Source organism: Chenopodium album, chromosome 2 (genome assembly GCF_948465745.1).
Source record: "Chenopodium album chromosome 2, dcCheAlbu1.1, whole genome shotgun sequence".
NCBI classification, from domain to species: domain Eukaryota; kingdom Viridiplantae; phylum Streptophyta; class Magnoliopsida; order Caryophyllales; family Amaranthaceae; genus Chenopodium; species Chenopodium album.
The window spans coordinates 85,944,256-85,963,903 of record NC_137835.1 but is presented as its reverse complement, the minus strand read 5'-3'; the positions used below and the strand labels follow the sequence as shown (position 1 = coordinate 85,963,903).

General features: G+C 35.4%; 2 protein-coding genes across 2 annotated transcripts in view; both read left to right on the top strand.

The window, feature by feature from the left end:
• The first annotated feature begins 2,690 nt into the window (after positions 1 to 2,690).
• Positions 2,691 to 3,164, top strand: LOC145578268 (uncharacterized). The gene has a single exon (XM_081635622.1). It carries the CDS (start codon positions 2,691 to 2,693, stop codon positions 3,162 to 3,164), a length of 474 nt encoding a protein of 157 aa, XP_081491748.1.
• Positions 3,165 to 3,321: 157 nt separating this feature from the next.
• LOC145605453 (LL-diaminopimelate aminotransferase, chloroplastic-like) overlaps positions 3,322 to 19,648 on the top strand; it is a 35,700-nt gene continuing 19,373 nt past the window's right edge. The window contains exons 1-8 of the mRNA XM_081661510.1: positions 3,322 to 3,440; positions 3,572 to 3,728; positions 3,840 to 3,907; positions 3,986 to 4,102; positions 4,276 to 4,338; positions 6,689 to 6,793; positions 10,177 to 10,227; positions 11,460 to 11,780. Of these exons, the coding sequence (XP_081517636.1) occupies positions 3,581 to 3,728; positions 3,840 to 3,907; positions 3,986 to 4,102; positions 4,276 to 4,338; positions 6,689 to 6,793; positions 10,177 to 10,227; positions 11,460 to 11,780 (873 nt within the window). The 5' untranslated portion in view covers positions 3,322 to 3,440; positions 3,572 to 3,580. The remainder of the gene's footprint in view (positions 3,441 to 3,571; positions 3,729 to 3,839; positions 3,908 to 3,985; positions 4,103 to 4,275; positions 4,339 to 6,688; positions 6,794 to 10,176; positions 10,228 to 11,459; positions 11,781 to 19,648) is intronic.

The following is a 19,648-nucleotide window of genomic DNA, read 5'->3' as shown; positions in this document are numbered from 1 at the left end:
AATGTGGGGGGTGCCAAAAAGGGGTTTAAAAAGGCACCGGTTCAAACCGGTGCCAAAAATCGAAATTGGCACCGGTTAACCGGTGCCAAAAAGGCCCACAGAAAATTATTTCAAAGTTTTTGGCACCGGTTAACCGGTGCCAAAAACCCCCCCAAAATCTTTTTTTTTTTTTTTTTTTTTTTTTTTTTTTTTTTTTTTTTTGTTGTTGTTGTCATTTTTCATTTAAACAAATTGACTAAAATAAATAAGAACAACAACATATTAATCGAATATCATTGAATATAACCGAAATTTACAGTATATAGTCAAGAAAAAATTACAATATACGAATTATAAAATTAAACAATTACAACATATAAATAAATAAAAAAAGAACTACAATATAAATAAAAAAAAAAAGATTACAACATCACAATAAAAAAAACCCAAACATCTAAATCAATATTCTTGATTCTTGATTCTTCGATTATGTGCAATATTTTGGGCTTGCAAAGCAAATAGTATACCTGCGCCAATTAGTTCATCCAACAAAATCAATTAAAATGTATTAGCTGCGAAAATTAGTTAAAAACCCAGAAAAATTAAAAAAAAATCGAAAAAATTAAAATCGAAAAAAAATTAAAACCCAGAAAATCGAAAAAATTAAAATCTAAAATTAGTTAAAACCCAGAAAATCGAGAAAATCCAGAAAATGAAGAAAAAATTAAATTAAAACCCAGAAAATCGAAAAAAATTAAAACCCAGAAAATAAAAAAAAATCAAAAAAAATTAAAATCGAAAATTAGTTAAAAACCCATAAATTTTTTAAAAACGAAAAAATACCCAGATATCGAAAAACAAATAATAATCGAAAAATGAATCAAAATCGAAAAACAAATAATAATCCCAAAAATTGGAAAAAAATTCAAACCCAGAAAAAATTGAAATCGAAAAAACACAGAAAAAAAAACTTGAAATCGAAAAAAAAATTAAAAATCTAAAAACAAAACCCAGAAAACAACCCCAAAAACGCATGCATGAACCCAAAAAAACGATTATTTTAATAAAAAATTAACCAAGAAAAATTGAAATGCTAGCCATAACCCAGAACTCGATTAATTAACCAACAAAAATCGAAAATAAAATCGAAAATTAACCCAGAACTCGATTAATTAGCCCAAAAAACGATTATTTTAATCGAAAATTAACCCAAGAAAAATCGAAATAAAATCCGAAAAAAGATTTAAATCAATTAATGAAACCCAGATCAATAGAATTAAAATCCAAAAATCGATTTAAATCGATGAATTAAACCCAGAAAAATCCAATTAAACCCAAAACTCGATTAATTAAACCCAGAAATCTCAAAATAAAGAAAAATAAAAAAAAAAAACCCAAAAAACACATGCATGTACCTAGAATCGGTGTTCTTGGTGGTCTTGGGTGTTGGTCTTGGTGGTGGTCTTCGCCTCTTCGGTGGTGGCCTTTGGTGGTGGAAACGAGTGAGAAGGGGAGGATAATCTGGGAAGAACGAAAGAGGAGAAAGAGAGAGAGAAGGAGATGAGATCGAAGGACAAAGAAGGCGAACAGAGAAGAGAGAAAGAGAAGGAGGAGAGAGAAAGAGAAGGAGGAGCGGCTGAGGAAGTGAGGGAGAGTTAGGGTTATATATGGGCGGTTTTTTTAAAAAATTATATAGATGAACCGGTTTACTGGCACCGGTTCAAACCGGTGCCCTTTGTATTTTTGGCACCGGTTTGAGCTGAACCGGTGCCATTGCTCTTGGTCTGAAATTCCGCCCATTTTTAGGCAGGTATTTGGCACCGGATTGGCCTGAATCGGTGCCTTTTAGGGGTTGCCTTTTTGTATTTTTCTACTAGTGATAGGAGATGGGACTTCTATTAATATTTGGAGAGACCCATGGATTCCAAATATGCCTGGTTTTACAGTAGGGTCGAGCCAAGGGGAAAATGCTATTGACATCAATTGTGTGCGTCAATTATGGAGTAATAGAAGTTGGGATTTGGATGTGTTGAAAGCTAACTTTTCTGAAGCAGAAGTGAGCAATATTCTAAGCATTCCCATACCGCAATTTGACCACAAAGACTCGTGGACCTGGCATTACACCAAGGATGGAAATTTCTCGGTGCGAAGTGCTTACCATATGCTAATTGAGGATCGAAAAGAGGAGGGGCGTCGTCATCTAATGGTGGATGCTTTTTCGATTGGAAGGCTATTTGGCGTGCGGAGTTACCTCAAAAAATTAATTTTTTTGCTTGGCGTGCAATTAGAGATGCGGCTGCTGCTAAGTGCAATCTTGCACGAAGAGGTATGGTTGTTGATCCCCTTTGTCCTTTATGTGGTGAGAGTGATGAATGTACTCTGCATATGCTGGTGAAGTGCAGAGAAGCAAAGCTGATTTGGTATATTTCGCCCCACGATTAGAGGTGGAGAGGTATGATGGGGAAACTTTCCATGATTGGTGCTGCTCTATCAGGAAGATATTCAAGGATGCAGCTTGGTGGGATATTTTCTAGAGTATTGCTTGGGGGGTGTGGTTGAAGCGTAATAGGTGGTGTTTCGAAGGGAAGAGATATGAAATGTCTGAAGTTATTCATAGAGCTGTTGGCATTGTTGGGGAATTCGAGCAGGCACAGGCCATTAGCAACACCAATCCTCCTCCCCCAGCCTTCGACGTGAGTTAGAAGCCTCCAATGGAGGGTGTGATTAAGATTAATTCTGATGCAGTAGTGTTCTCTCCAAGTGGGGTGGGTCTTGGTGGTGTTATGCGTGATTATGTAGGTGATGTGGTGGTCTCGACTTGTCTTAAGCTGGAGGGTAAGTTTGAGGTTGATGTAGTTGAAGCTCTTGCCATGAGATATGCTCTAAACATAGCTCTGGAGTCTGGTTTTCGACATGTGTGTTTGGAGACCGATTGTCTGAAGTTGCATAATCACCTAGTGAAAAGAATCGTCCCTATTATTGCCTTGGGGATGCTTGTGAAGGACATTCTTCAACTCACTCTCTCTTGTCATTCAATTGCTTTTTCTTTTGTGAGGAGGAGTGGTAATTATGTTGCTCATAATCTTGCAAAGATTTGTATTTCTTTTAATGAGCTTAGAGTGTGGATGAAGGAGTATCCTTGTGATGTAACCGAATTTGTTTTGGCTGATCAGAGCCACATTTGATTTGAATAAAGAGCTTGCTTCCCGTCAAAAAAAAAAAAAAAAAAAAAAAAAAATTTACTCTAAACCCCTAAAACATCTAGACTATAATTGGACAATGGTACCGAGTATAAGGATTCAGCCCATTTATTTATTAGACGGATATATCCCTTTAATAACTGTGGCGGGTCATAGGGATCCATAGAATTGCTCTCTCTCAGATTAGTCACTCAACGTTCTCCATTGAAGCGTAGTCGGCGTGAATCTAGTTCTTGTATCCCCATCGAAGCAGCTTCTGAGGTAAGTTGTTTGTATTTGTTATCATCATATCAAATATCCCTAAAATTATGAGATCGATAATTGCATCAAATATCCCTAAAAATTATTAATCAAATTTGGTTGCTAATGTATTGCAAACACTTTAATGTTAGGATTTAACTATGAAATCAGAGCTCTTTTCCCTGGGACAAGGGCTGCCGCCCCTCCTGCCCTGCCTCAGGGACGGGCCTGGCAGTGCTCAGATTGTTGGTGTTAGAGTTAAAAAACTAAAACCCGGGTTTTTTAAATGTGTTGCAACTCCACAGACTGGTATGAAGATGAACTATCGTGAATTTTGTATTTTCTCTTTTTGATTTTTTCAATTTGAGTAATTTGATTTTTTACGGGAGAGTAATTTGATTTTATTATTTGAATGTCAAGCTTACACCAGCAAGGTCTCCCGAAATCCCAATATAGCTAAGCTGCAAGCCGGCTATCTCTTTCCCGAGGTCTCTCTCTCTTTTTTTTTTTTAATTTTTATTTTGTCCACAAGACGACTATTTGATCATGATCATTTAAAAACACAGGTTGCCAGAAGAAGAGCCGCGCACCTGGCCAAATATCCAGATGCTCAAGTGATAAGCCTTGGAATTGGTGACACTACTGAGCCCATTCCTGTTGTCATTACATCTGCTATGGCTAAGGTAAACTGTTTCATATTTTTGGTTATTGTACTGTTGCAACTCTGCATACCTATCAATCTATGATATCACTCTTTTATTTATACTAAATCTCACTTTCATTTTATATATATATATTTTTTACAGAAATCTTTCTTCTTTGTTCACATGATTTTTTATGTCTATGAAACTTGTAGCGAGCACATGGTCTTTCAACACTAGAAGGCTATAGCGGTTATGGAGCTGAACAAGGTGAAAAGGTATGTGCCAACATGTGTTTTTTTTGGGTTCCTTCATTACTTTGTTCCGTATGTTAATTTTGCATGCTAATTCATGTTTTAGGTTGTTTAGATGTATGAGTATGTGGGTTGTTTACATGGTGTTTATAATTTGTAACTCAACTCTCACTGCCCTATTGGCTCTCATTGGAGCCAGCCTTGTAAAGGCTAAGGAGTCAATACAACTTTACATTTATAGAACTACAGAGAGTAAAGAGAAAAAATCTAAATGGCCCTTAGGACCGAGTGTAAAGATGATACCAAAAGGGTCTAAATGGATCTTAGGAGAAAGTGTAAAGATGATACCGAAACTAGGTTATCTACTTTGTGTGGGAAGTCTTGCTTTTCCCATTTATTGTGGAGTTTTCACAAGTATTTTTGTTGGGGCAAGAAGAAGTTGTTTTGGCACGATGCTCTTATGGAAATTATGTGATGATTATGGTTAGGATAGAATGAGTCATCTAAGGTTACTACTTATTTGGCGATTTAGTGGACTGACCGACTGAGGTTGTTATAGTTTATAAGTGCTCCTTAATTTTGGTGATTTTGTAATCTCCCTTCCACGAAAAGAAGTGGAGGATATAAATTGTCTTATGGCAGGGCTTAACTCAAAGGTGAACCATTGATGAAAATATTTTGATCCGAAAGGATTGTACATTTGAACCTTACGTGTTGGAATGAGGAAGATAACAGTAAAGAAAGGAAACTCAAAAGAAACAGCCACCATTGTTGCTGATATAGCCATAATCGTTCCTTCTCATTCCATTCAACACTACCAATTTTAAATTTATATTCTTTTTTCTCCCTCGTTTCCTCCCTATCCCTTCATCTCTTGTCTGGATATGTTATCATATTGTAGAGATACATCTGACTTGTAAAGTTGTAATTGAGGATCTGAAATTTGTCAACTTGGTTTTTTGACCAAGTTTACTGTATCAGACTAACATAGGTCTTTTTCTCAGGCTTAGACTAGGAGAGCAGAAGGGAGAAAACTAAAGTGAGGGAGTTGAGAGATAGCATGTAGTGTGAACTTTAAGCTAAATAGCAGATGGTGTAGGTGTACTTAGGTGGAGTGTTAGGAGTTTGAATTAATCATGGCTTCAACTCTTCCATATATCGTAAGCAGACATGCTAGAAACATGCCACCTCAACAATGGATATGTGATTTAAAAATCAATACTCAACACTTCAGTTTTGACCACGACACCTCAATTATATTCAATCCACTTGTTGTTGAAGTAAAGCTGTAGGAAAGTGAAGGGAATATTATGTAATATATGGAAAAATGTGACTATGTATGACTTAACGTAGGTAAACATGCAAAATTATGTATAAATTCAAGAGTGTGTTTCATGGATGCCATGTCCTTGAATCCGTGTCCAAGTCTAAGACAATTTGAGAATTTTTAACTTCAATTTGTCTGACATTTGGTATACTTGGAAATGGATCAATATAAGTCCTGATAAACCAAAGCATTGATTGCTTGCATTGATGAGCCTGCGGTTTAGGCCACCTATCAGATATACTTCATTGCTTGCTGGGATGCCTTCTTTGTGTCAGTTCTTGAGTTCTTCAGGCAGCGTATCATCGGCTTCTTCCTGAGGAGCTGAGTTGCTGACTAGCCCTGGTTGCTTAAGATGTCGGTGGGACTAAAAAAACGGTACAAATCCAACTACAGCAAGGGAGACCAGGGATGGATCATTGTTTTCTCTTCCTGCAGGTCACTTTGGTGTTATGACTTTTTTGCTCTTACTTTGCACCCAATTAATTTTCATATCCCTAAAGCTTCAAGTTTCTCAGACTTCCATGATTTTTGATGATAGTATTGCAAATTATTGGGTTTTTAAAAGCTGTAATTGCAAATGGAGTTGATAGGTTTTGTCCGGTTAAGTGTAGCATGCATATCTAATCATGATATTAATACTCCCTCCGTTTTTTATTAGATGCATCACTTTTTATACATGAATGTTTCAATTTAGATCCATCTCTTTCCTTTTTAGCTAATAAATTCTCTCTCTGTCTCATATCACATGGGTCCTTTTTTTTCCCTCTATCTCTTATCTCTAAAAATTACCTAGGAGTCAGTAGTTTCAAAAGTGATGCATTTAAAAAGACGGAAGAAGTCAATTTTGAATTTATAAGTTTTAAGACTGTCATGTTTAATTGGGTTTCTTTATGTTGAATTTTAAAGCGAAGCATTATATATTTACATGTGTTGTGCATCTTTTTTATAAAGTACATTACTAGCCAATTGTTTCGATGTTGCATAATTATCTCGTTACCTTATTTTTATTGTATGTGTAAGGATGACTAACAATGCTTTTGTTTTTAGAAAGTAAGAGCTGCGATTGCTTCAACATTTTATGGTAACCTTGGTATTGAAGAAGGTGATATATTTGTCTCAGATGGAGCTAAGTGTGATATAGCGCGCCTACAGGTATACTGTTTTTGATGAGTTAGATGTGTCTCTCTATATGTAATTGAATGATATTACTCACACTATTAGCAGTAGAATAAAGAAAAAGATTGGTTCTTTGATTAGCTAAATAATATGATATTTTTGGTAACTTGATTTTATAAGGAAGAAATAAGATAGATGAAAGCTTTAAGATTGATTGATAATGGAGGAAAGGTTACAAAAGATAAGTTAATAGCTTAAGGTTATTACTCTCAAATAGTGAGTTTAGCTCAGGACTCTCAAAAAATGGCTTTAGGCCATGACTCTCTAAGGTTTCCCTCAATACAAATTTTTCCTCCTTCTTTCTTCCCTCTCTCTATTTATACTAAGGCTAAAAACTACTATCCTAATAATAATACACATCTCAAAGTGCCATTCCTAAGTTAGTTTATTACATTACCGGGCCCCCTGAACTTCCACCTTGTTCTCAAGGTGGATAATAGTCGGCACTTGAATTCCGGCCTCGGCAACAATGATCACTATTCCAGCTCTTGAATGGGCTAAAATTGAGAGCGAATTGCAGTGAGAAAGGCTGCTTATTGGCTAGAATTAGTGCTCCATTAGCATTAACATGGCAGAATAGATTAGCATCTTGTCATTGGGGATTATTGGCTTTTGGGTGGTGTATGTGGTGACTGCGTTGAGATTAGAGGGGTGCAAGTAGGAGAAAAATGAAGAATAGTTTTGTTTGAAAACGTTGATTAGACTAGAGACATATTATGGTTGTGGGGTGAAGGGTAGTAAAACCGGTCATTAAAAATTGTGATGGGTTGTTTGGGTCGTGATAGGTTGGGCCTAAAGTGAGTAAGCCCAAAACTTTGTACAGCTACTACACCAGGCATAACTGGATTGCCGTCCAAGTCATGTTTTAATCCTTTGACCATAATATGCTTACTATTACTAACCCCTTCACCTTCTAGAAATTCCTTGTCCTCCAAGCCAAAGTCAGTTTCCACGAAATTTCTCAGACACTTAATTTCTGAAATCTGCAACTGCAAATTCCACCCCCCTCCACCACCGCAGCAGCAACCCAGACCACTACAGGATTCTTCACCGGCACAGATGGGTAAACTGGTACTCCCCCCTGGTCCACCACCAGATCCACTTACTCCTGATTTGCCCTTCACAAAGTTATCATCCTCTCCGTTAAGGCCACCACTAGCGGTGGTCTTAAGACCACGCTCAACTTTTCCGGCCAAAACACCCGCTGCAATCAGCACCACCCTTCTCGAAAATCCCTCATATCCCACTTTTGACAAACACATTAACTTCAGCCCTATGAACGATACAGAAATCCACCCAATCTTCAGGTTCTTCGTCGCCAACTTCGTCGTTGACTCCACCTTGACCTCCACCGGCAAACCCATCACCGAATTCACTAAGCCTTCCACCGATATATGTGTTAACCCACTCACCGTCAAAGCTTTCAGATTCAATTGAGAAATCCCAAAATTCAGGGAGGCTTAAACTACTGCTGCAAACTTTACCTGAGAAAACTCCAGGCCCTCCACCGGACCCACTAGCTGCTGACCCGCCTTTCACAAAGCCAACTCCTTCCCTGTTCTTACCACCAGCCTCACCTCTTCTGGCTAAGGATCCCGGACCACCGCCTGATCTACTTTCTCCGGCACTTCTCCTGAATTTTTCTCCATGTAAACCACCTGAGACACCAACAAGCTTCTCTCCCAAACTACTCCCCTCAAAATCGTTTTGAGCTCTACCAGCAAGGCCACGACGTCCACCACTGTTCTGAGCGCTACCCCGCATTTCCACCACGTCCTCCTTCTCTGCCACCCTCAAATCTACTTGAAGGTCTTTTTCCTCCATCTTGAAGTAGCCAAGTCTTTAATTCTTGCCAATCACGAAATGGTTTCATCATCGTTCACATTCAAACCACTGCAACGCTTTGCCATCAAGTCCAATGGTAGCAGCCTTAAACTTCGTCTCCTCATTCATTTGTAGAAATTGAAAGGAATCCTCAAGCTGAAGGACCCAATCTTCCAAATTTCTTCCAATTAAACTCTAGAATATTCAGCTCTTGTCGAGTTCTTTGCTCCTTCTCCTTGAGATTGGAAGTTCTTAGCTCCCTTATGTGTGAAAGGTGTTCGAATCCCTCTTGAATCCATTGCCTCATGAGATTTGATACTTCTGTTCCTGCAAACTGCTTTTTTTTTTTTAATTTGTTTTTTGGTTGACGAGGTGGTCTCCCGTCGGGAGTCACAGGACCACCGCTCTGATACTACTTGTTATGGACTGATATTTCTCACACTAATAACAATAGAATAAAGAAAAAGATTGGTTCTTTGATTAGCTAGATAATCTGATTTTTTTGGTAACTTGGTTTATAAGAAAGAAATAAGAAAGATGAAAGCCAAGATTGATTGATAATGGTGGAAAGGTTACAAAAGATAAGTTAATAGCTTAAGGCTATTACTCTCAAATATTGAGTTTAGCTCACAAGTCTCCAAAATGGCTTTAGGCCATGACTCTCTAAGGTTTCCCTCAATATAAATTTCTCCTTCCTTCTTCCCTCTCTCTATTTATACTAAGGCTAAAAACTACTAACCGAGTAATACTACACTTCCCAAAATCCCCTTCCTAAGTTAGCTTATTACTCTATAGTACTTATCAATGTATCTATACACCCTTTGTCCAAAATTAATTCACATTGTTTCAATCCTTATACTATGTAATCTAGGATTTACCACTGTTTACTTCCTTTATATTAGTCGTTTCCACCTCTTTGTTCCGTTTAAGAGAGGATTTGTTTGCAAATCCAATCATAATTTATTACTTATTGTAGGAAATGTTGATTACTTATCGTAAGGGATGGAGGAGAAAGATTTATGTTGATGACTACACGGAATAATCAAATTTGGTTCATGTTAGCCGACCCCACTTTTGGGATTAAGGCTTTGATTGATTGATTGATTGATTGATTGATTGTAGGAAATGTGATATTTTTTTCCCTATACTTTGGAAACAAGAATGATAAAATGGGAAAACCACTCATACACAACCAATTGACATGGCAAAAAATCTATTAAATCTCTTCTATTTTTTGGGGGTAATTTAAAGGCCGTCTCAACTTTATTGGATGTTATGAAGCTGGAAAAGATTGAAGGTTTTGTCTTTTTACATGTAGGTAACATTTTATTTTGTGCACTAGTTTTTTCATTTCTGAATTCCAATGGTGCTCAAATGTTCTTTGCTTGTGCCTTTTGGTAGTGTGGGTTCCTTAGCAACCCGTGGGGAGATTTTGAAGATGATTGTGCTGTATTGGACTAAGTAGCCTAAGTTCTCTCCTACTCTTAAATAACTATTAAATGACTTATGTACCATTACCTTTTATTCAATGGCAGATGCTTTTTGGATCAGATGTCACAATGGCTGTGCAGGACCCATCGTACCCGGTATGTTATGGTTTGGTTAATTATTTTAAGTTTCATCGCTTTTCATGTTGTTGATGAGAATGGTTTGAAAGTGGATTTTTACTACAATCATTTGATTTCGTTATCCGTAAGGGTCTATCATATCCATTTCAGAAAATGTCGTTCATACCAATTGATTCGTTTGAGAAGTGTTTGGATTGTGAAGTCGTGAGAAGTTCATTGAATGTTACAATTTAGGGGAAGGGGTTATTGGCTCATCAAGTTTCACCATTAATGACCAGATTTGCAGATGTTACTTTTAGATTAATTTTTTGAGGTTCAGGGGAAATTATTGTCACAATACGGAAGGGCATCATCTGTCCAGAATCCACTCAACTTGGGTAAACCTGAACTTGACATAGTAAGGATTGACTAAGAGCTTTTCCCTGATTTTACATTTGGTGGCGTTTGGCCATTCTTAATTGATTTACTTCCCTCAATGAATGATACATCTTTCTGTTAATAGCTATGTGGAGTTATACTTTTGGTGATAGCTTCTTAGAGGGCTTTTAGTCTTTTAAACCATGGATGTTTGAGGCCATAACTGGTTTGTGATGCCCTTAGATGTGCTGCACCCGCACGGGCGTCACATTGGTGTATTCATGTCTGTGTTGTCTTTGAGATTTTGCTGTGATGGGGATAGTTCATTTGCAGGCCACTCTGTATTTTATTTTTTTATTTTTCTTTTTTTTCCCATTTAATTTCAACTGTTATTACTTTTTTTTAATAAATAGTTTGCAATCTTTTATTAAAAGTGAAGTCAATTCCCCTATTCTATAGCAAGTCTCCTTCCAAAACTGAATGTCAGATATTTTGTTGTGTACTTTGCATATTGCATCCTTTTGGTGCCCCTCTGCACAGTTTTTTTTTTCTTCTTTTTGATGATATTAAGTGAATTGGCTCTAGATTTTTACCAATAAGTCATTTTTAGACTTAAGAATTAAAGTATTACTTGAGTTTGGTCATCTATTGATGCAATCTCTATCCATCCTTAAGTGTATATCCATGTTATTTTTTGGGATATGTTAAGGATCATAGTCAAAGGGTGAGGTTTAACCAATAGTGTGTTGGTGTGTCGGGATTAGGAATACATAATTGAATGAATTCATTAATTTTTCCTATTAAAAATATTTTTTTAGGGACACAAGGAATTTATTCCTTGATTCATATTTTTAATTAACTCTTATTATGTACAATTTTTTTTTGGTTTGCAGGCATATGTGGATTCAAGTGTTATAATGGGCCAGACAGGACAATATCAGAAGGATTCAGAGAAGTATGGTAAAATTGAGTACATGAGGTGTAATCCTGAGAATGGCTTCTTTCCAGATTTGTCTGCTGTTGGAAAGACAGAGATTATTTTTTTCTGTTCACCAAACAATCCTACTGGTGCTTCTGCGACAAGAGAGCAACTAACCAAATTGGTGCAATTTGCCAAGGACAATGGGTCAATCATTGTTTATGATTCTGCATATGCAATGTATATTTCAGATGACAGCCCACGCTCAATTTATGAAATTCCTGGAGCCAAGGAGGTAAGCATTAAGAAAATGTGAAATCAAAGCACCTGTTCTTTAGAAGTTGGTTGCTCTTTTGTTCTCAGAATTAGTATATACTTATCAATACAATTTAATACCAATCTATGCTGCATGAAAAGGTGAGCACAGATAAGAATTACAATATTACTAGGATATTTTGACTTTTACCACAAAAAAAAAAAAAGAAAAGAAAAGAGTTTTTTACCATCAAAACTTTTAAAAGTTATTTCACCACAAAAAGAATTATAAAAACAGTTTTTCACGATAATTTCATTTTTCTACAAATTCAAAGTTTGTTCTTTGAAATGTAAGTAGTGGATAGCTAAGAAGCTAAAAAGCAACGATTCAATACTAAAATCATATGGAAGAAGAAATAGTACAAATTTAAAACCTACTCCGTATTAACTGATCTTTGATTTCGAAGCAGAATTTACATAATTTTTATATTGTACTATTTTATTTTTTCCCTTCTGACTAGTGACATGTTATTTAACGTTTAGAAACACTACCTTGTTTTATTTTCCTGAGAACTTATTATTATTTTTTCCTTAATAACCTATGTTAGATTTCTCTAGAAAGATATTTAACTTTTTTTTTCTTTTTTCATGAACTCTACTTTAACTCTTACACATCGGTGTATAATTATTTTAGTAAGGCCAGTGATTTGATATTTTTATTAATAACTTATGTTATTTTCCAAATACATGCACTCTGTGTAATCATTTCTTAGGCCCTATCCACTTCACCTTTTTTTTTTTTTTTGAAAAAGCTAAATGAATGTTATTAATCACAAACAACCAGAACTTTACAGCTCTGCCACGAGCAGAACGAACGGACACAAATAGCCAACCCCTCATAACAGAACCAACACTACACTAATTACAAAGAGTACTTCTAAACCATCTTCTGTTATTTCTGCTAATTTTAGCAGGCATATCAAAACTAATTCTCTGAAAAATATTAAACTTCAAGTTCCTGATCACAGCTTCTGGTCTTCTGAGACATCTGTCCCAAACCACTTTGTTTATCTGCTCCCAATAAATAAGCCCTGCGAAGCAACTCTGAATGAATGACTCTCCTTCTAAACCTTCCGGTTATCTGCTCAAGCTTAGAATTGCAGTCCTCAATATGTTCAGGATTAAGTCTTACAACTGTAAGCAACATTATCTGCAATATTGGCAATCAAAATATAGATGATCAATAGGTTCAGGCTTAAGGTTGCAAAGAGGGAAAAGATCATTACTGGCAATGCCCAACTTAGCAAGGTGAGCCTTGACTTTGATCCTTCTCCACATAACCAACCAACAAATGAATCTATGCTTAAGCACATTGAATTTGTTCCAAACCCACTTACACCAATCAACCTCATTAGATTCCTGTTTTAACTTAGCATACCCAATAGTAATTGAGTGGCCTTTAGGATAAGCAAGCTAAGAATTATTATTATACCCATCTTTGAACTTATCCTTAACCCATCAAATTTGCTTCCAAATTGAAAGGGCACTTGAATCTCTTCCGGTTCTTACTCTCCAGCTATTCACCCATTTCAACCATTAACTATCTTATTCGTAGCAATTTTTCAAATAAGCTTGCAACATCACTTGTTAGGCCCAGGAATGTGTGGAGAACGGTTCAAGGTTAAGAAGCGAATAGCAAGGAAGATAGGGTGTTGCGTGTGATGGAGAAGTGCATAAGCGCAGTCCCGAACGCAGAAATTGGTGCAGGAACAAACAAGGAGGTGTAAGAGTATCGCTGCGCAGGCCCTTTGGGCTCTGTATTTTGCAGCTTTTGCGATTTAATGACGTGGCTTGTTTATGTCCGTTGGATGGCTTTCTTTGGCTTTGCACCCTATATATACTCTTGTTAGTCATGTATTAGGGTAAAAACATAGTATAAAATTGCGGCCGACACGCTGTGTTGCGGACGATTTATAACTGAATTTCAGGTTAAGAGATTTGCTGTTTTGTGATGACTTTTTATAAAAGACCAAGTTTTGACCGCGACATCCGAATTTTGCCCAATAAACCTCGCATCACTTGAGAAATAGCTTATATTCGTTGGTTTATGAAATTTTCATGGCAAACTCCATTGTTGCCGACTTGCCGGCTACTCGATAGGTTGAAAGAGGGAAAAGGTGAAAGGCGGGGGTTAAGTGAAGTTGAGTCATGGGTGGGAATAGTGGGACAACAATAATAAGTAAAAAGCTACTCTCCATTTTTTCCTTATGTTACTTTGACCCCACCATTCTCTACATTTTTCTTTAAAATGGAATCATGTGACTACTAGTAAAATTTACTTTTTGACATTTTAACTCTTACTAAAACTTATTTTTAGTTTTCAATTACAAAGAAAATTAATGGATTTTGATAATTTGTTTTTTAAAAAATAATTTTATTATTAAAAAAAAAAAAAATAATACTTCAAAAAGTCAAACAAAAATTTTAATGCGACTACCGTGACACAGTTCGCGATGAACGTATTTTTTTCCGATATACATAAACGCGATCGTGACCAAAACCACATTTTTATTTTATGGGTAAGTAGATGAAGGGAAAAATAGATGAGAGAGAGAGAGAGAGAGAGCTAAAAATGTTAATGCTTTAACTCTTAGGGTTTGGGAGTGGAAAATGGTGTGCTTGAAGTGGGAGTTTTCATGGTGTTTTGAAAGCTTATTATCTACATTGTTCTTCATTAAAGTATTTCTTTATAGTGGATTGGTGGGTTTTTCTCCTGGTTCTTGGGTTTACCATGGTAAATTCTCCTTGTTTTTATGTCTTCGTCGTTGTTAATTGTCGTTAATCGCAAACTAGGTAGCACTTTTTTAATTCCTTTCAATTGGTATTAGAGCCGGATTGTTTTGGCGGTTTTTTAATGGTTAGCTTGTGTGGTATGCTTCTTGTTTGTGATTGGAAAGTCATGAGATTGTACTTTTACTATTGAATTTTCAATTTTGGTGTTATGGGTGTTCAAAGTTTGAGTGTTTGGTAGAATTTTCAATCGGTTGTTATTGAAATTGAAAAGTATTAAATTTTGGGTTGATTAACAATGGAAGACGGAGTAGGAGGATTGAAATCTATGGAGTTTTGATGTTGGAGTGGAAGGATTTCAAGGATTTCCCTATCTTGATATCTTGATATCCAGTAGTAAACTCAACATTAGTGGCTACGAGTTTTGTGTGAGGGAAGGCTATGGAGAAATTGTTGAACTTAACATTGGAATGGTGCCTTGTAACCTTGGGAAAACACATCGATAGTCATGAGGATTGTGTTTCTATGTGGAGGCATGGCTTCGTCGGATTGCCAGTGAGGAAGAGCTGTGGTTTTTGTTTTAATGGTGGAAAATGGTCGGGAAAAGCATGTAAAGTCAAGGGGTCTAACATGGGTTTTGTGAGGTGATGTGAATCTTTGCAGTAGGCATTATTGGTTGGATTGCCATTGGATAGAAGCCATTATATTTGATGATTCAATGATCGAAGAGGGCCGAGAAAAATGTACCAAGTGAAGGTGTATCATGGAAGCTCACATGGTGTTTGTGAGTGGTGAATGTACATGGTTTTGTGTATAATAGGTAAGTATAGGTGCTTCTTGAGGTTGGAGCATGGTAGGAGTGTTCCATCAACAAAAGAAAAGGCCCAAAAAGGTTTGTGTTTGTCACAGTGGGTGAGTATGTGTGGAGTGCGGTTGGATCCTTGGTTGTAAAGAGGTGTCATTTCCTTGGTGTAGAGGAAATGGGTGTACAGTCGAAGTTGGTTGATATTTCAATGTTTGCATTGCTTTCTTGGTGTAAAAAAGGTGGTGTATTGGAGTTAATTTCATTCAAATTTTATGTATGGTTGTATTGTTAAAACTACTAACTTTAAACCCTTGCGGTATCTTTCAAGAAAAAACAGGTCGATTATCAAACAAACATTAGACTCATTCATATTTTTTCTTTAGATTCAACATTTTAATTAAAGTATTAGAAATACCCTATCTTTAATGCAATCACCGTATCAATGTTCTTCTCACCCCACATTTGCTTGGAAAAACTTAGAAAAAGGATTAGCCCCAATTTCATTAGTAATTCCAAGTTTCCTATAAGCAATTTCATCGGATACATCATCAATTGACAATTACAGCAAAGGCTTATTAGGAACCTTAATCGAATTCGAAGAACTTACCTCAAAATCTAAACCCTTATTTCCAGCATCCCCTCTTTCCGGGTTCATCACGATAGCCTCCTTAGGTTTTATCACATTCAACCATTACTTGGTTCTACAGCCATGAATGTGTTCTTGAATCGACTACTCGAGTTAGAATCAAATTATCCAGAATTCCAAAATCCCGTGGACGAATATGCATAACCCCTATAAGCGATTTATCATTCGATTTCAAACTATCAACTCTTGCTTCCTTCGACCGAGTACAAAAATTGCTTTATTCTCCTTTAACCAGCTTCTTCCTAGCTTTCTTCGTCATGCCAGAAAATAAATTTTTAGAGACAGAAAGTCTTTAAATTTGTTCACTTTACCTTGTTTTTGCATTGTTTTTATTGAACTGAAATTATTTTCATTGCTTAAAGTTACTGATTTTTTTTATTGAATTAAAATGTTTTTATCGAACGCAACTATTTTTACTAAACTTAAATTTTTTTTACTGATTATTTGTATCACCCCCAAAATTCAAGTCTTTTTAAAACAAACTTTCAAAATCCAACCATCGAACCTTAGGAATGTTACTGCTACACTCATTTTCCGTAGAAAATATATGCAAAGCAAAACGAAATACTATTTAATAAACTAAGTGGTCTAAGTGGTGGCAAAATGAAAGTCATTGCATCAAAATTGCAAATTATTTTAAAAATAATAGTTAAAGGAAATAATTAAATTCGGAAATAAACTAAATTGCCTTAGCTACGTGATTATTCTAATGTCTTTTCACACGTAACCGAGTACCTTCTTACTAACCTGTAAATAAATCAGAAACAAGAAAGGAGAGAAAACTCCCAAAATCAGATAAACGGAGTAATTCCAACTCCATCCTGTAAAATAAATAATCTTAGTTCGAAAACATTTTATACATAATATAGGCTCATGGACATTATAATACTCAACCAAATTCAAATTGTCACATAACTTATTGAAAGGGAAAGGGAAAAAGAACACTAGTAAGCAGCCGGGACTAGTCCCTGTCACCAAATGGCCATGAAATAAACAAAATGCCCCTAGTGTGCACACCCCTCACTAATACCCAGTGATTAGGAGGAAGACTAACAATAATATACAATAATTTAAACCACTAGTAGCAACCATAACTACTAGTGGCCAACATGTTCTTTACCCTTTCGGGTTTCATTTCCCTTCTAAGATTAAATTTCACTATACATTTATTAGATTACATTGTCCGATCACATTGCACACAAGTATTGCACAAATCAAATTATCCCAAGCAACAATATTCAATTCCAGTATTACTAGAACATGGTCATTCCACATGACATACTAATTAGAACTCGATTCCTAATAGGCCTTAGAGACCATCGATCACATATAATCAATCATCTAATTCCCAAGATTATTCTTTTAATTATTATTTTAAAGACTCATATGATATCAAATATTCAGATTTTCGGAAATACATATACTAATACACAAAATAGAAAACTAGAATATAATTCCATAATCTCTTACGCTTACACATTCATCTCATATAATTACATAAGCACGTAGTTAGCACACTATATTTCAAAACAATTTCCTAACGGGATTCTAAAGATGATAGACATTGATAATAACCTTGCTTGTGTGTAAAAATTCAAGGTAATTAACCTTCGTAACGCTCACCTAGTAGCCTCCGTCTACAAATAAACGATTCCAAGTTAGATAATTATACGACTATATACAAAAATTGGGCGTGTGATTAATTTATCTCAGCCCATAATCTAATCACCCCAAAAAAAAATATAAACAACTAATTATAGAGTTAGTTGAACGTATTATATCATCTTCATCATCACCGACCTTCTGACCCTAAGATCCACTAAATCAATACAAAGTCTTTTTTTTTTCCTTTGGAAATCAATCAACACAAAGTCTAAATCCAACAAACCAATTATTAAAACCAAAACAAGATGGAAAGTGACGAGTTGCAGGTGACTTCTTAACTTGGGAATTGGACTTCGAAATTATTATTATTTTTTTTATTTGAAATAATTCAATGCTTTTTATGGAAGGCTTTTGGTTGTATAACAAGGGTAGATTATGGTGTTGAGCTATGATTTTCAAGTGAAAGGCAAGGTTAGGGTTTTAAGAGATAGTTTACCTAAGAAAAGATTGAAAGAGATGATTACGGTATTGAAATTTGAGGTTAAGGGGGGTTTTATATAATTTGAGTTGTTTAGCTTTGACTCTAGAAATTTCACAAGATAAGGGTCAAACTTATCTTGAGTTTGTTACATAAACAAATTTTCAAAATTCTTTTTTAGTTTCTGTAAATTATCCAAAATTAGTTTTTTTTTTTTTTTTTTTTTTTTATAATTTTTTTTTTAAAATAAAAAATCCGAAAATAAAAGATAATTAATATATATTTGAAAATAAATTATAAACTTAAAGGTTTATACTAGCAAAATTGTTGACTAAAAATACTAAAAAAAAAATAAAAAATGGGGAATTTCATTATTATTGTTTATAAGGTGAAGTAAATAGGACCTTACAATCAAAATTTTATTAAACTTTTTTTAAATTAGTGTAAACTGAATATGTTATTATTTAAAGTACTCCCTTCGCCCCACAAAATATCTAACACACTCAACATTGCACACATGTCATTGCATTACTTTTAACTTAATTTTATATAATTAATTAATAATGAAAATTATATTGAAAATTATATTATGAAACTTTATATTAATACTTATCAAACCACATATTTTATGATAAAATATGTTTTTATTATAAGTAAAAAATTATGGTGAAAAAGTCCGACATCCAAGAATAAGGGAGTAGTTTTTACTTATTATTTTATGAAACTATGTTATGGTTCTCTTATAAGCATCGATGATTCTAGTAGGAAATCATGTTATTTTGCTAACACATTTTTTAACACAAAAGGATGCATAGATTACTTAGCAAAGCCCTTTTAATTACAACCTAACCTCGAAATGCATTCTTCGAAGCTCGATTCAAAATTGAATAAAATAAGCACTGTACACAGTCGATAGTAGTGTTTATAAAATAACCTTAAGAAATACAACCACTTAAGAAAAAGCTAACTAGCTAAGTATAGGGGAGAGCATGCAGATCTTTAAGATCATCTTCAAACGCATCAACAACACTTGTAGGAACCACATAATGAGGAGTTTGACCCACATGCATATCCATAATATATTTTGCCAGATAATGAGCCAATGAATTAAGCTCCCTTGGCATATGCTGAAAATGATCACCATATCCTTGTTGTTGAGGGCTACATCAATGATAACTGTAGCTAGCTCATGGTGCATATGATCACCTTCTTTGTCGAGCAAATTTCTAATAGCTTGGGCATGGATTCAATCATTGAACTTTGCTCTTGTATAGTTCAAACTAAGGGTGAGCAAGACCGGTACCCAGTACAAAAACAAGGAACTGGTCCCGAACCCAATTATATCCGGGTCCACGATTTTTGAATTGGTCCCGAAAATGGTTATAAAACCAGGTCCATAGTTATCAAAATCGCGATTCGGATCGTAGAATCGTATAGGATCGATAGAATCGATAACGATTCTACGATCCTATGGCCGATTCTATCGATTCTACAAAGTAAGCTTAAAGGAACATTTTTATCTTAGTGGCCTTTGTATGGGCTTGCTCATCTGGTTTCATTCCAATTTATATTTTTTTTCTTTAG

What these genes read in the sequence shown, in the direction of transcription:
- LOC145578268 (XM_081635622.1), top strand. Translation starts at nt 2,691, where the DNA reads ATGGAGGGTGTGATTAAGATTAATTCTGATGCAGTAGTGTTCTCTCCA.